The sequence below is a fragment of the Bombus pyrosoma genome, linkage group LG17 (assembly GCF_014825855.1).
Source record: "Bombus pyrosoma isolate SC7728 linkage group LG17, ASM1482585v1, whole genome shotgun sequence".
Taxonomy (NCBI): Eukaryota; Metazoa; Arthropoda; class Insecta; order Hymenoptera; family Apidae; genus Bombus; species Bombus pyrosoma.
The window spans coordinates 3594700-3608939 of record NC_057786.1 but is presented as its reverse complement, the minus strand read 5'-3'; the positions used below and the strand labels follow the sequence as shown (position 1 = coordinate 3608939).

Genomic DNA, 14240 nt, shown 5'->3' with positions numbered 1-14240 from the left:
TATTACCAATATTCTTTATTACTTTCATTCACAAAGAACTTAAATTACAAAAACAATATGATAATGACTGCAATACCGCAGTAAAAATTAAATACTACTATGGATCCAACATTAGCTCTTATTTTAGAACATTTGCTGATTATAATTTTCGTCGTTTTTAAATAGGCAAATACGAAGATTATAATACATCTTTTACTTACAGAAACTGTTTTTAATTTCTCTAACCATCCTTATGTTTCGTTGTTCTGTGAATTTTTATACGTCATCAAAAACGGTCTTTCCGAAGTAGGACACAGAAATTTTTTAAATAGCGAAGTAAGAGCTCCACTCTTGTTCCCAACTGGTTCCAACAAATTGTTCCACAGATTATTCGCATCTTGGGAAACACAAAACGTTTCTGATTATCAACGTAACACTCATTAAATAATTATAATATTAAAGTATTAATACTTATAGCATAATATAAATATATATAATAATTATAGTATTAAATAGTACAGTTTCATCTGTTATACTCACATATAGCATGTAGTTTTTGACTCCAATGAAAGCAATCAGCATTAAGATATGAGAAATCGGCAAGTCCATCCTCGGCAAGAGGTACTTTTGCATTTTCCAGAGTCGGTAAAATTTCTACAGTGAAGTCATTTTTATGAAATTCTGGATAATTAGCAACTTCTTCGTCAATCTTTTGCCACCTAAAAAAATGAAACAAAATGACATATTCTTCACATGCATATTAGAATCGATATCAAACGGTACTTGAAATTTGTTAGGGAAATACTATCGCATAAATGTGAAATAATAAAAACAAGCTGATTGTGGAGTCAAATGTCACACCGTGCTGAGACAGAAGTAAAATTTCTTTGCTAGTTACCAACATTTCGCATTTTTCAGTACAAGTATGTCACATTTTGGCTTCGTAATTATACTTCCTGATCATTTGAATTACCATAGTAACTAATAGTTCGTAGCTTTTTATAGTACAATTTTTGTTACACGTAGGAAATGATGTGGAATAATCTATTGTCAAAATTAACGATTTCCGATACATGGCATGGTAATGGAAAGCTGCAACATCTTTTCAAGATAATTAGGATAAAAACCGCATTCCTAATCGGGATAGCCGCCATATTGATTTAGTAAATGCTAGAGGTAAATTTAAGCTATTTGACATTGATGGAGCATTGTCGATAATGCCTCTACGGAGAAAACGAAGGATGAAAGAAGGGGTATTTACACCATATCAATACATTTTCACGGAATTGGTCAATAGCCTCTTTGCGTTTCGATAATTTCTGCGTTCACGCGTCGTTCGTGTAAGGGTCAGGCCGATCTTCGTAATAAGAGAAACGAAATGTTAGACCTCCTGCGTAACACCAAGCTTCTGGTTAATCGGTGAGGGAAACTTGTCGTTTATTGTTACACGTAAACTCGATTGGCAAATTTGCGCGAGTCGCGAGTTCTCACTAGGCGCATCCTGTGCGTATCTCACTCACCCCACCATGGAACCGTTCCACCGACTTTCGCGCATGCTCACGAAATGTCGCAAGTGCTGAATTTATGTTAGTCATCGTGGCGACGACATTTAGCATACCCCCGAACGGGACGATCGCGGTGCGTGTATCAAATTCGTATAAACATTGTTTATATGCGCTGTTATGTATTAATCACTTATGGTAACAATGGACTAGAGGAAATATTAACGTTCTCTACTCGAAAATTTAATGGGACGATTTTCGAATTGCTGATATGGATTTTAACGAGTAAGCGAATTTAACGTCTAACCTATGATTTTTCTTACAAGGATGGTTTACGTTTTCCAATGCCATAATCTTCTTCCCCACGACTTGTACGAGGTAAACTGCGGATCTACATTCGTTCGTGTAAAAAGCAAAGCGCGATTCTTTTGTTCTCGATTTTCATCTTATTTTGGTTTTAAGAATCTGTATTGGAACTTATCTGCGGTATCACACGATTTTCGATACGTTTGTGGTGTTTCAAGTACAGTACTTGTTATACAGAAAAGAATCCGTATCGATAACTGATACCTTTGCCTTTGATCGATATTAATCGATAACAGATTGAAATTTGTAGGTCGGGGTCGATAGCATTGATACAGTATCGGTCACATCACTAGATATGTATTGTAGAAATACGAACTGGTCGTCTGAATACGCATTCATAATATACGTTTATAAATATATTAAATATTTATTAGTGTTTTTTCATCCAAAGTTGAGCCCGTATTATCAATAAGATCTTAATGTGAATTGAATTCAAGGGTGATCAATCTATATCGTCCTCTAATAACTCTTTTCAGTAAAGTTATTCACCAATATATAACAAGAATGAAATACGCTTAAATATAAAATAAAAATTAAGGTAATTAGGCACAAAAGCGGCTGCACCTCCGATTTTGATGAGATTTAACTATGGTGTAAAACTCATCATTTGAACAATATTATACTATAAACATTATACCATTACCCGACTTTAGTTTCCGAGATATTTGCAACAATCTGCTGGTAATACTACATTAAATCTTACCTATATATGCACGTCCTTGGCAACACATGCGTCAGCGTGGTGCGATCGCTTATCCGCCGTTTCTATAAACACATCATAGCTGGCGCGAAACGATCTGTATAACGGATGATCTCGTGGAAAAACGAAAAAGTTTAACAAAATACGGGACGACGGCAATGCTACTCAATGTCGATATGAGGCTAATGGCCTCACGCATTTTGTGGAGCGACAGGTTAGACATTCGCCAACATTGAGTACTATTGTTGTTGTCAGAGGGTCATAAAACAATAATAGGGTAATCACGTCTGACAAACCTCCTGCAGGCCACAGCCATCGAGACGATAATCAGCTAGTGTCCCAGGCCGAGAAGACAGTAACAGGATAACCACTTGTGACTGGCTCCCGGCGGCAACCCCTCTAGAAGGCCCAAACCCCAGCATATAAAAACGCTTCCAAAATCAGCACTTGGAACACCCTACTGCAAGATTCTGAACCGTACACACTCCGTCATAACACTCTGAGCTGTTACTCCGTTGGATACAATAAATTCTACTATCACATGTAAAAATCCGAATTTTATTTCCTTACTTGTGAATCGTTCGAACTACGACGCGAGGATATCACCAGTGATAAGTTAATTTAGTGATTTCTTGTATCTCCTACGTGAGACTGACGCATATGTTGCCTCATAAGCAAGATTCAATATAATAGTAGCAGCAGCTTTCTATAAATATTTCGAAAATTAAGTGAGTTTACCCCTTATAGGAAAAAGGTCGAGTTTCACAACTTAAATTCATTAAAATCGGAAGTGTAGCCGTTTTTGTGTACAAAGTATGATATAACAAAATCCTTATAAATTGCATATGTAAGTACAAAATATCTAAAATGCTTCGTAAATTCAGTAAATTATACAAACCTCTCAATTATTTTATAATATTCCGGTCTTTGATCTCTAAATTTTAAAGCAAACATACATGAACATCCAATCATGGATGACACATAGCAAGGCAATGACTCTCTTCCTTGGTATGCAGTAACCAGTTCCTTTAAGTGAGGTGGTGGTATAAGAGCAACGAAAGTTCTTGGTAAATTGTCTCTTAATATTCTAAGAGTATTAATTAAATCTATTTTGTGATCATTTAACATAGTCCGTAGAGAAGTTACACACATGTTGGTGCAAAAATCATTACTTCCAACCATCAATGAAATCAACTGTAAAACATAAAAATATATATTTTATTACGTAAAAGATTAAATAATAAATGAAATTATAAATTTCATTTAAAAAAGAGAAATTGTTCAATTTTATACTTACATCTAATCTTTTTTAATTGTAATTATAATTTTTAATTATATTGCAAGTGTGTTTCTAGTGAATAAAAGGTAATGTAATTAATTCTTGAAAATAGTTCACCAGAACTGCACTGAAATACTTCTCGAATTATAATGACAATAATTTCATTATAATCTTTATTCCTTATTAATGAACGTATAAAGGTCTTGGGTAATTTTTATTTTAATATTTAAATAAAAGTAGTAAAGGTAAATAATTTAGATTTTATGAGAATTTTTGTTCTATTAATCAGCTGTTAATTTCAATGGTTATATGCATATTAAAACACCACCTCCCATATAGTAAATATGTATTGTATATAATTACTTTGCCTACGAACATACGAACCTTCCAATGTTTATTTATATCTATCCTTGGGTCATCCTTCATCTTATTGACTAGATATGTCGCCATGAAAGTCATATCTTTAGACATAGTCCCAGGTTCAGCGACGTTTAACTGTGCAGCTGGATCAGTACTTATAGCGTCTCCAAGTGAATAACCTACTAATTTAGGATTGAATTCCTGTTTATAGGAAAATTCAACTATGAAAGAAGTACTTGCATTTATAGCGATATCACAAATCACACGCGTAAACAATATAAATATAAGAAATGAACAAACTTTAAGGATATTAGGGAGAGTCAGGTACTGTCGCCAAGTTCCCTGACCGCCGATACTGCCTACTATGCCTCTATTTTCAATGTTCACTTCGAATATATAAAACGAAGTAATACCGGCGCCGTTTGTCAAAGAATCTCCCATTGCGGCAATGACATCTATGTCCCCTGGTTTTAAACGATGAACTGACTCGGGAACTTTCGAAGACCTGCCAGCTAAATAAATTAAAGTAAAGACATTAGAATACATATGATCTTCAAAAGATAAGCATCAATTTTACTATTCTTAAACTACATAAGGGTGAGGAGCTTGTAATATTATATCTGATCTGTCTTAAAAAATGATATTAATAGGACAAGACTATGAATGAATTCGAAATCACATTGACATTCTTTGTAACTACAAATTATGAAGAACGGCGTTCTTCACTGTAATTTCCTGCCACAGAAGTTTACCGATTGTCCTTAGGATAAATTGCAAAAATGATTGGAAATAAAAGAAATCTTCGATTTAAATTGAATAATGATTTTAAAGAATAAATATGACGATAAATAATAAAATAAATCATAAATTTGGTTAACTACCTGTAACGTTGCAAGGAAAAGGGACGTCTATTGGAACTTCCTTTTGAAATTTATTTTTATTCCGTAATTGAGACATTCGATCCTCATTTCCTGTGCCTACAAAATAGTCATATTAAAACAATTTACAAAAATGCTTCATCTGTGATGTAACGTTACACGCGATATGTCAAAATTCCTATCAAGTAATTGCAACGAAAGATGTCAAAACTTCTACAAACGTTATCGGATGCGTTCTAAATTTTAGATATACAGATGTATAATCTTGATACTTGTATCTTATAGGAATAAGAGCATTTTAATTGTCTAGAGTTTTAATAGCATGTGAAAACTATCGTGAGCTACTGTATATTTTCAAGATTTATGCTATAAAGTAAACGCGTTCGGTGGCGAGGTATCAACTCTTCCCCCTGCACCCTGTCACTAACCTAACCAAAACCTAATTTTCATCTGAAATCACAATCATGTTGCTGCCTCTTATACTCTTATAACAAGACTGACCAGTGTTTTAAGAACAAATGGAAATGGTGTACAGACATCTTCTGATTTCACATTTACCTAACAGCTCGTCACATTTAATACATTTCAGGACTGCTGTTTAGTTTCGTTACGAATTTCGAAATAGGTACTGTTCACAAAATTCCTCATCTCCAGAAGCAGAAGAGGGTGCCACAGAATTCATAGCGTATGTCACTTGAAGGTATAATCTCTACAATATTTATATGTTAAAAGAAAAATAATCCTTGCTGTGCAAGTTTATGTCTACTTTTACTGAAAAAAATTTCGTCAACTTATCATTTTATCGCGAACATATATATATATTCACAATGAAACATTAGTCTATGAAAAATAAGATTCGCAGTATTTCAATTTTCCTCCAAAAAGCATCTCTCTAACCAAAAGAAAATGAAATTACTGCATAAAGACGTAACACGAAATAAACTAAAACAGACGTACCGTAGGAGTGCGTTAACCAATTACGATATCCACGATAGATGTAACCAAGAATCGACGTATCCAAGGCAGTTCTTTGCGACATGGTCAGCACGCATAATTCTAATACAATGCACAGATACAGCTTCTTCATCGTAAGTTTTCTTGCACAATCAAATGGTCACTTTTAAGTTTCCACAGTGATATCTTATTTTTGTTAATTATAAAGACAAAAAGATATAAATTCTTGCGATGACTGCTAACTGCTACGCGTATTATTGAGGGCCCTTGATAGCACCGTATCCAGTCTTACTGTTGTTTAGCAAACGTTACGAACACTGTTCGTACTCGTAAAAGATTTGAAACTGCTATGATACATGATCATAATGTTAAACGAGCTATATACTTTGATTCATATACTCTCAATTATCTCAATTATCAACCTGAATTATTTTTCTTGCTTATGTATTTGCATTTACGTCGTCAATAAGGTCAAGAAAATTAATGAATACGGATAGGCAAAGCTTGAGCGATATGATTTACATATTGTATAATATGCATCTACTACCGTCATTTCTTATTATACTTTAAATATACTATAGAAATTGTATAACAAAACAAGATCTGAAAAAACATTTTTCCCGTAAAAAATGTTACAGATGTTACTTTCCTTGGCTTTTGTGCGTTAAATATGATACATTCAAGTTAAAATATCTGCTAAATTAATATAGTGTCCGATAAAAATAGGTTAATACTTTTTTGTAGAGAATGCCGAAATGGATTAACGTCCTAAAAGGCATATGATTTCATTTGAAAAAACAAAACTGACTTTTGCATTTTCTCTAAATCCCATTACCACATTTTTTAGTCCTTTAACCCTTTTGCTTCGGCAGTCCACTCCGCCTAAGTGCTCTCCCTGTACGGCGGCGCGCGCCACAAATGCGCACAGTGGCGTAATTGCTGCATAAATGTTTTCCTATGTCTTAAATAACAAATTTGCTGAATAAAACAATAATAAAACAATCTTTGCTCCAATATGATAAGTACAATTTAAATCTTTAATATGGAAAGGCTTACAAAATTACAGGATATATGTTATATATACATTATTGACTACAGATGGCACTGGTGTATGCCTGATATATGGGGTACCGATCGTCGCGTGGTCGCCGCCTATAAGCGGCACCCGTAGCGAAAGTGTTAAAATATTTAAATGAAACTTGGAAATATTTAAATGAACGGAATTCGTGGAACACTCAGTACAGCTTTAATACGCAAGATGTTAGTTTCTAGTTCGTTACTGCTTACTACTCACATGTTTACTCGTTGGTTGCCTCGCTGAGAAGGATGAAATCACATGATCTTTTTTTAACCTAACTTATTTTCTAACAGGGAAACGTCGACATTAGACTAATTTATAATAGGTGATATGTCGCACAAGACATCTGCACTCCACCCCGCGCTGCTTGACCACCGACGGTCTACGTACCGTCCTTCCGACCCTCAATAAATCCAAGGACCCACCTTAAAACGTTAACATCTTAACGTCATTGTTTCGATATGTTTTCGCTTCACATGTTTGACCTGAAGGAATTCCTCATCCTAGAAATATTTTCGGTACATAGCTGGTACTTAAAAAGCGGATAGTCACCTAACGGAAAAGGTGGATAAGTGTCTAACCGAAAAGCCGGTTTTTTCTATGAATAAAGTCAACCCCGAGCCACGCCGATCGGAGGCTTCCTCCTCCAATCGTCATCTGTTCACGTTGGCTGTAACCAATGGTCATCGCAGATCGTTGCCCTCAGTATACTAACGAAAAGTGTGAGCAACGAATCCGTTTTCTTAGTTCAAAAGACACACCCACACCGAGTTTTCCTCCGTAATCACACAAGAACGAAACTTACTTGCTCTCAACGCGAGAGAGCGGTCACTCTCTTCAATCTCTTTTTCAAGCACTGGAACAGTCAAATTCACTTCCTCGATTCGTATTTGTCAATCACGCTGTATCTCTTCAGTGTATTAAGTGTTGGAAATGTACAAATTTATAACCCTGTAAATCGCAGCGTTATACTACAACAATCACCCTTGTTATCCTAACCTAAATAAGGGGATCGATCTATTCGTGGTGTCGATTCTTGCAATTGTAACGGGAATTTACGACTCCTGTTGACGCGTATTATCGCGATCGCGTCTCCCCGCGATTGGTCGAAAGAACATAGAACGTCATAAAAATGTTTCCGTTTGAGGCGATACATTACGATGTGCGTGTTACACGCTGGCCTAATGGTCTCACAAAACTTCCTCTCATTTATTCTGATAATTTTTATACATGATCTTATAATAATATTTTTAGATACTTTCTCTGTCGTTGTGTGTAGAAACAACAATTAATGTATATATCTCTTTTTCTGAAAATAAATCAAAAGCACATGTACCAACACTCCTCATTGTTGTTGTATACATTGGCTTTGTTCCTTCTGGGATTAGTTCCACGTTATTAAAACAACGTAAAACATAATAACATAATAGATACTGTACAAACAAATATAATATTACCTACTGTTTTCACAAAGCCAATAACACACACATGGGACACAGTGGGATATTGCAAGATACCGCAAAACATCGTAGAAAATGTAAGAAATCGCTCAAGACATGACAGAAAACATCACGTAATACATTACGCAAAATTTCATCCTTAGTTTCAGTACATTCGTGATGTACTTGAACGATCAATAAACATTTATCCACAGAGGCAGGTTTTTGTTGATCTTCTTGCTCTTGTATAGCTCTCGTTGTTGTTTTTCTTGCTCTCTTCACTGAGCGTAATTTGTCTTTTCGAGTTATTTATAGGTTGCGTTGCGATTTTCTGAGGCAGAAGTACATGTAAGTGTAAAATTCTATACTTTCTGATGCGGATATGTCGTGTTGATTGTGATGGCTCCTGGCGGTAGATGTCGTCGCTGTTGGGGTGCTGTCGTATTTTCTTCCTATTATAGAATCGTGAAAGGAAAATAACGGACTACGGGCGACGGGATTCGATCCCGGGTTCCAAAACGTTCGTAACCTATGTCGCTAACCACTGCGCTATCGTCGTCCGGTTTTAGTTAGTGTCGAAAAGGCGGTATTTGTGCTGTCGAGTGTCGCCACATTTCTTTGTGATTACAAGGTATTCATTCTATATTTTACTTATAATTTTGTAGAAGTCTTCAGTCTTAATTTTCATTCAAATTGCTGCTATATTGAACAGATAACGTTGCATGTAACCAAAAGGTAAGTCCAGGTGATCCGCAGAATGTAGTACGTGAAAAGATTGCATGTTTTCCTTATTCTGTACTTTGGCTGTAATTTCAGAGACGAAATTTCCTCTCTGATACTGGAATCGAAACTACCCCATCTATGGCTTGCTGCTAGAACTAGGGTTTGGTGTAAGCGATAACACAGAGTGAGGTTCTTATCATCGGTCACTATGGGATATGGTATTACACGAAAGATAATCATTTACGTACAATAGCACTATTCGCATGTACTAAATATTACAAATATAATTATTACTAAAATTTACTTATACACGGCGTTTTTCTATGGGCTTCAAATCTTTGCAGAGCAAGTACGGACGCAGTATTATACTAAATACAAAGATCAAATTGGCATACCATTTGTGGTGAGCTAAAAACTTATGTCTATTTAACAAGTTAATGGAAGGAATAAGGTAACATAAAAGTCATTCCATATGCAAAGAGTCTGCAGCTCTGCTTTCTGCTGAAAATAGCATCCACGAGGTCTAATTTCAACGCTTAACTTTCCATTTAAATATGCTCAATATTCTCTACCATGAGTTTGCACTGTTTGTGATTTAATTACTTTATGTAATTGTATTTTAAATGTCTTTTAGAGGCTTTCATTAAATGTTTTGTTAAACTGATTAGTTAAATTAATACAAAGCGTCTAAAATACATTTATATGTTTATTTACCGTTACAATTCCGTGTCATTTATTTTCATTGAATGCAAAAATTAGGAATATTCATCAGTCTTTAATAGAATTTGTCATGTGTACACGACTAATTAATCTTATCACGGCTACAGAAAAGAGTATCCTCGTATATACAGACACTCTTATATAATTCACATTATACTTAATAAAATTTACAATTCAGATGCAATTCAGATTCAAATTCATGCAATAGCGCTCGACGTAGCTTAGACCTTCGTAACCTGAGCGTAGACGAGATCGTGCCATGACGGTGCCGCAAAAAACCATCGCTACCTGCCAGGTGAACGAGCCAAAGGCACAATGACACATAATTATTCACGATAGCTGATTGTTATTTAATCGGAGCTAGTTTTTACAAGCAAAACAAAGAACCCTGCAATCCAATTATGCATTTATGAATGCAAAGATCTCATCATTCTAAAGAATATATATCTCTATTATTAATATATATTATTATTATTACATACATAATTAATAAAATATTATTGCATTACACACAATTTGACAAAAAGATATTTTGAACAAAAGCTAATAGGCTCCCAATCGACTACAAGTTTCAATGCATGAAATTTCAAAAAAATTGTTGTTTCGATAAAATGTGACTTTATACTACGATCTTGAAATGTCCCTCAATCTTGAAACCTTCTGTAACAGCAACAGATATTTTCTTCATTAATGCTGAAAAAGTTCTCAGCTGTTGTAACATATACCAAATATTCAATGAATAGATACTACAACGATATTAAATCATTATTACAATTAAATGGATGTAAATATGTTATTTATTTTTAATACTTAGGGTGTTCACAGTTTAAAGCTTATTTATGTTTTTGATTAATGTCAACAATTTTGAAGTTAAGAACGTCACTGAATTGCACATAAATAATATATTATCGATTCCATAGTATAATATATAATTATATTATGGAATTGCTATCTACTTCAGCTTATATAAATGATAAAAATGTGTTATTTGTAAATTATTCTTAATACGTTATCTTTTCCGCTCAATACCCCTTATGAATTTTAATCCGAAACATGAAACCTTATCAAGGCCTATTTCGATGAAAACCCAAGGTCTAGTGTTCGTGAGATAGCAGATGCTGTAAACATGATCTAAGACTGATAAACCAGCGCACAGATGTAGACTCAGTTAAAGATGTAAACCCAGTGCAGAGATGATGACTGACCGGACGATGGTAAACCAGTGTAGAGATGTTGACTGATCTGTAGATGTAAAAACGGATTGAACTGTCCGCGAATGACCACAGGAAACACGAGGTAAGCTGCTGACGTACTTTCCTTCGTGTAAGCGAGTTACCTCGCGCACTGGGATATTTCGGATAATTTCTAATTGTCGATAACTAAAGAACAAAGCCGAGAATGCAACTTTTTTTATCCTTGATCTTTAGTTAATTTGAGATTCAAGAATCACACTTTAAATTGTTTCACATCTATAGAGCACCCTGTAAATTGACAGCAAACGCATGTCTGGTGACATTTGTCAACAAATTCTAGGTTTTTATGCATAGATTTGAATTTAGTCTCTAGAATACACTCAAAAATAATATATTTCAGATGTGATGTCAAACATGTGGTGTAACATGTGATATGTCATAACCTCTACGTATGCAACACTATTGCAAGGAGAAAACCAAGTTAATAAAGACTGGTGCCCGAGAAACCAAGTTTGGTCAAAAAGTTAAAGCACCAACAATAATAAGATAAAACTGCCATATACATGTTTGGCAATTTAAGAAGCACCACGGAAGATAAGGAATTCGAAATTTGTTTAGAGCGTCGATAGAAACCTAACATCCGATAGCCAACGACTTTTGCTCACTTAATTTCTTGGGAACTGACGAATTTATAACGTTTTACAACAGTACATGACTTCACGTGCAAGGTTATTGAATTCATTCCAGCAATCTTAATAGTACGTACTGAGAAAAAAATATTTATGTGGTTCCATGCTGCGATGAGAAAATATTTCTGCCATTGGAATTATTGCGCGATATTGTTATTCTCAAAGTTGTCTATCTCGGATAGGCAAATAGATATGAACTTTTCCGTAGAACCATACAATTAAATAGGTTCTTGTACCGTGGAAAACAATAGGTTCTTGTCTATACTAGCGTGTAACCAAACAGTTCGGATCCATAATTTTATAGAATATTGTATATGGTAGCGTGTGTCATCTTCAGTACCTAGCCGCATTGTGCACTACTAGTCCGGGAACAACCAGAACCATAAACTTGAACGCTCTCATTCCTTCTCTAATACTACTAAAGTACTCGAAAAATACAACTGCTGATCAAATATTCCTCTCTCTGGAGGCATACAAGTATGCACATACACATGAATGCTGTTAGCTTCCATTGATTCTTCTTTAATAAGTACTTTATCGAGTGAACGTCGTTTATGAGTAGAGGACGCTGAAATGAGTGTCGAATTTCCAAGTCGGTAAGACAGTTACATCGGGCCACAAAGATGCAAAAGGTACTTTATCTACTCTTATGTTGCCTATGTTTGTATCTACCTATATGACTTACCGTCGTTATCATCTGACTATGTTCTCTTTTCACCCGATAGGTGGCACCGTTTTTTCTTTCCTTTCGTATTAATTTTTCTCGTATTATCGTACCGATCTGCCGTCTCTCTTGATGTGTTTCATATTCATCGTTTATCGCTGTAATTTCTTATTTCTCTGAACAGTTTTAACTTGCTTACATACTGCCTTTTCTCTTACTTTCTTTCTGTATCTTTACTTTCTCGGATTAATCACTTCTTCTTCTTACCCTCTTAGTACTACTTCATCTTTTCCATTAAACCATGAAAACTAAAATTTTATCTTTCCTCCCTTATTAACTCGAGTTATTTCTACGCTTATCAGCTCGTGACCCCCAATTGTAAAAATAGATTCAATCTTTTTCTATTTAAATATACATACAAATAGTTCTTTTTCAAATATACAGGGTATAAGTATTTCATGTTTGGGGGAAAATATTTCTTTCAATTATAAAAGAAATATTTGTTTAATACTAGAAAAAGAACATCTGTTTTCCTTATATAAATGAAATATTTACATGAATAGTTTATTTTAGCCTGCAGACCGTAAAAACTATGCTTACCATTCATATTCATCCATTTACACTCATATCCCTAAGTTGACACTTATTTTCTATCAAATTGAATGAAATATTTATTTTGTATTAAACAAAGCGCTTGTTTCAGAGTGTTTAAATAGCAAGGAAAAAATAAAGGGAAAATACAAGAAAAGGCCAAGTGGAAAGGAAGTTATGCAACAAAAATAATGGATTGATCTGTTTGGATGATAACTGGGTATTAACCTGTATCAATAGATGCTACTTTTCCTGTATTTGTTTGCAGAATGTAGACACATTATTAGACACATTAATGTAGACACATTAAACAAAATTTGTCCTTCGATTCCACCTAAAGGTCGTTTTTGCACAAACTGCTTTTTTATAAATTTCTTATCCAAAGATGTGCAATAAAGTGCAGAATCACACTACGATCTCTAAGCTTGCTTTTTTTGTACGCTACAGAATATTAATATCTGTCAGAGATGAAAGGACATCGGAGCCTTTTTTTCGGAACGTTTGGGAAGGCCAACAATATTTTATTCCAGACTTTTTATTATAGCTGTACGTAGATAATAAAACTGAGAAATAGCTGTTTATAATTTAATCCGAGTATGGATGCCTGAGATTTATTATAGTGCGCTTGGGTTAGAAGTGACGGATGTTTTTACGTAACAGAGGTATGGAATAGTCGTATAGCTTTCCTTAAAAATATAGTTGTAACAGGACACCTGTTCAAGGACAAATCAAGCCAGGTGTGGTTGTACCTCGGGGTATCAATATCGTAGGACACACACATATTGTATTATGTAATGTAATGTTGCCGGACGTAATAGATGGATATTAATATACATAACTGACATAATCTCTTTGTTACGTCGCGCCAAATGGGCCATGTGACGTCACTCTGGGTCTCCACAAAAATAGAAAAGTGGCTGCAAGCAAAACAAATAAAAGCAAACCCCAACAAATGCAACCATATAACATTCACATTGCGAAAACAGACGCCACCAAACATCCTACTGAACGGCACGCACATAACACAAACAAGACAAGTCAAATACCTAGGACTCCACATAGATACACAACTCACATGGAAACAGCATATCAAATCAATAACAGACAAAATACAGACAACAAGGA

The 14240-nt window shown here is 34.7% G+C and overlaps 1 protein-coding gene and 1 long non-coding RNA gene across 4 annotated transcripts; one reads left to right on the top strand and one right to left on the bottom strand.

The window, feature by feature from the left end:
- LOC122576869 (phospholipase B1, membrane-associated-like) lies at positions 1-6379 on the bottom strand. Of its 2 annotated transcripts, none has more exons than XM_043747734.1 (7): positions 6022-6379; positions 5068-5163; positions 4487-4698; positions 4211-4387; positions 3446-3573; positions 520-698; positions 1-376 (listed from the first exon to the last, which is right to left on the bottom strand). In XM_043747734.1, exons 1-7 carry the CDS (start codon positions 6149-6151, stop codon positions 231-233), a joined length of 1068 nt encoding a protein of 355 aa, XP_043603669.1. In that variant the 5' UTR covers positions 6152-6379; the 3' UTR covers positions 1-230. The 2 variants fall into 2 exon arrangements, with proteins under 2 accessions (XP_043603669.1, XP_043603668.1); XM_043747733.1 differs by having other exon boundaries at positions 3446-3741; positions 6022-6378.
- Positions 6380-8608: 2229 nt separating this feature from the next.
- Positions 8609-13375, top strand: LOC122576889. 2 transcript variants are annotated; one of them, XR_006319937.1, is made up of 7 exons: positions 8609-9166; positions 9248-9270; positions 9352-9476; positions 9603-9661; positions 11071-11274; positions 11572-12492; positions 13228-13375. It is a non-coding gene; the product is annotated as an uncharacterized LOC122576889 (long non-coding RNA). The 2 variants fall into 2 exon arrangements; XR_006319936.1 differs by having other exon boundaries at positions 9603-11274.
- Positions 13376-14240: the final 865 nt, after the last annotated feature.

Coding starts and splice junctions, on each gene's coding strand:
- LOC122576869 (XM_043747733.1), bottom strand. CDS start 6,151: ATGAAGAAGCTGTATCTGTGCATTGTATTAGAATTATGCGTGCTGACC. Junction 3,742..4,210: donor ATATAAATAAACATTGGAAG/GTTCGTATGTTC, acceptor TATGTTTTACAG/TTGATTTCATTGATGGTTGG. Junction 377..519: donor TCAAAAACTACATGCTATAT/GTGAGTATAACA, acceptor GTGTTTCCCAAG/ATGCGAATAATCTGTGGAAC.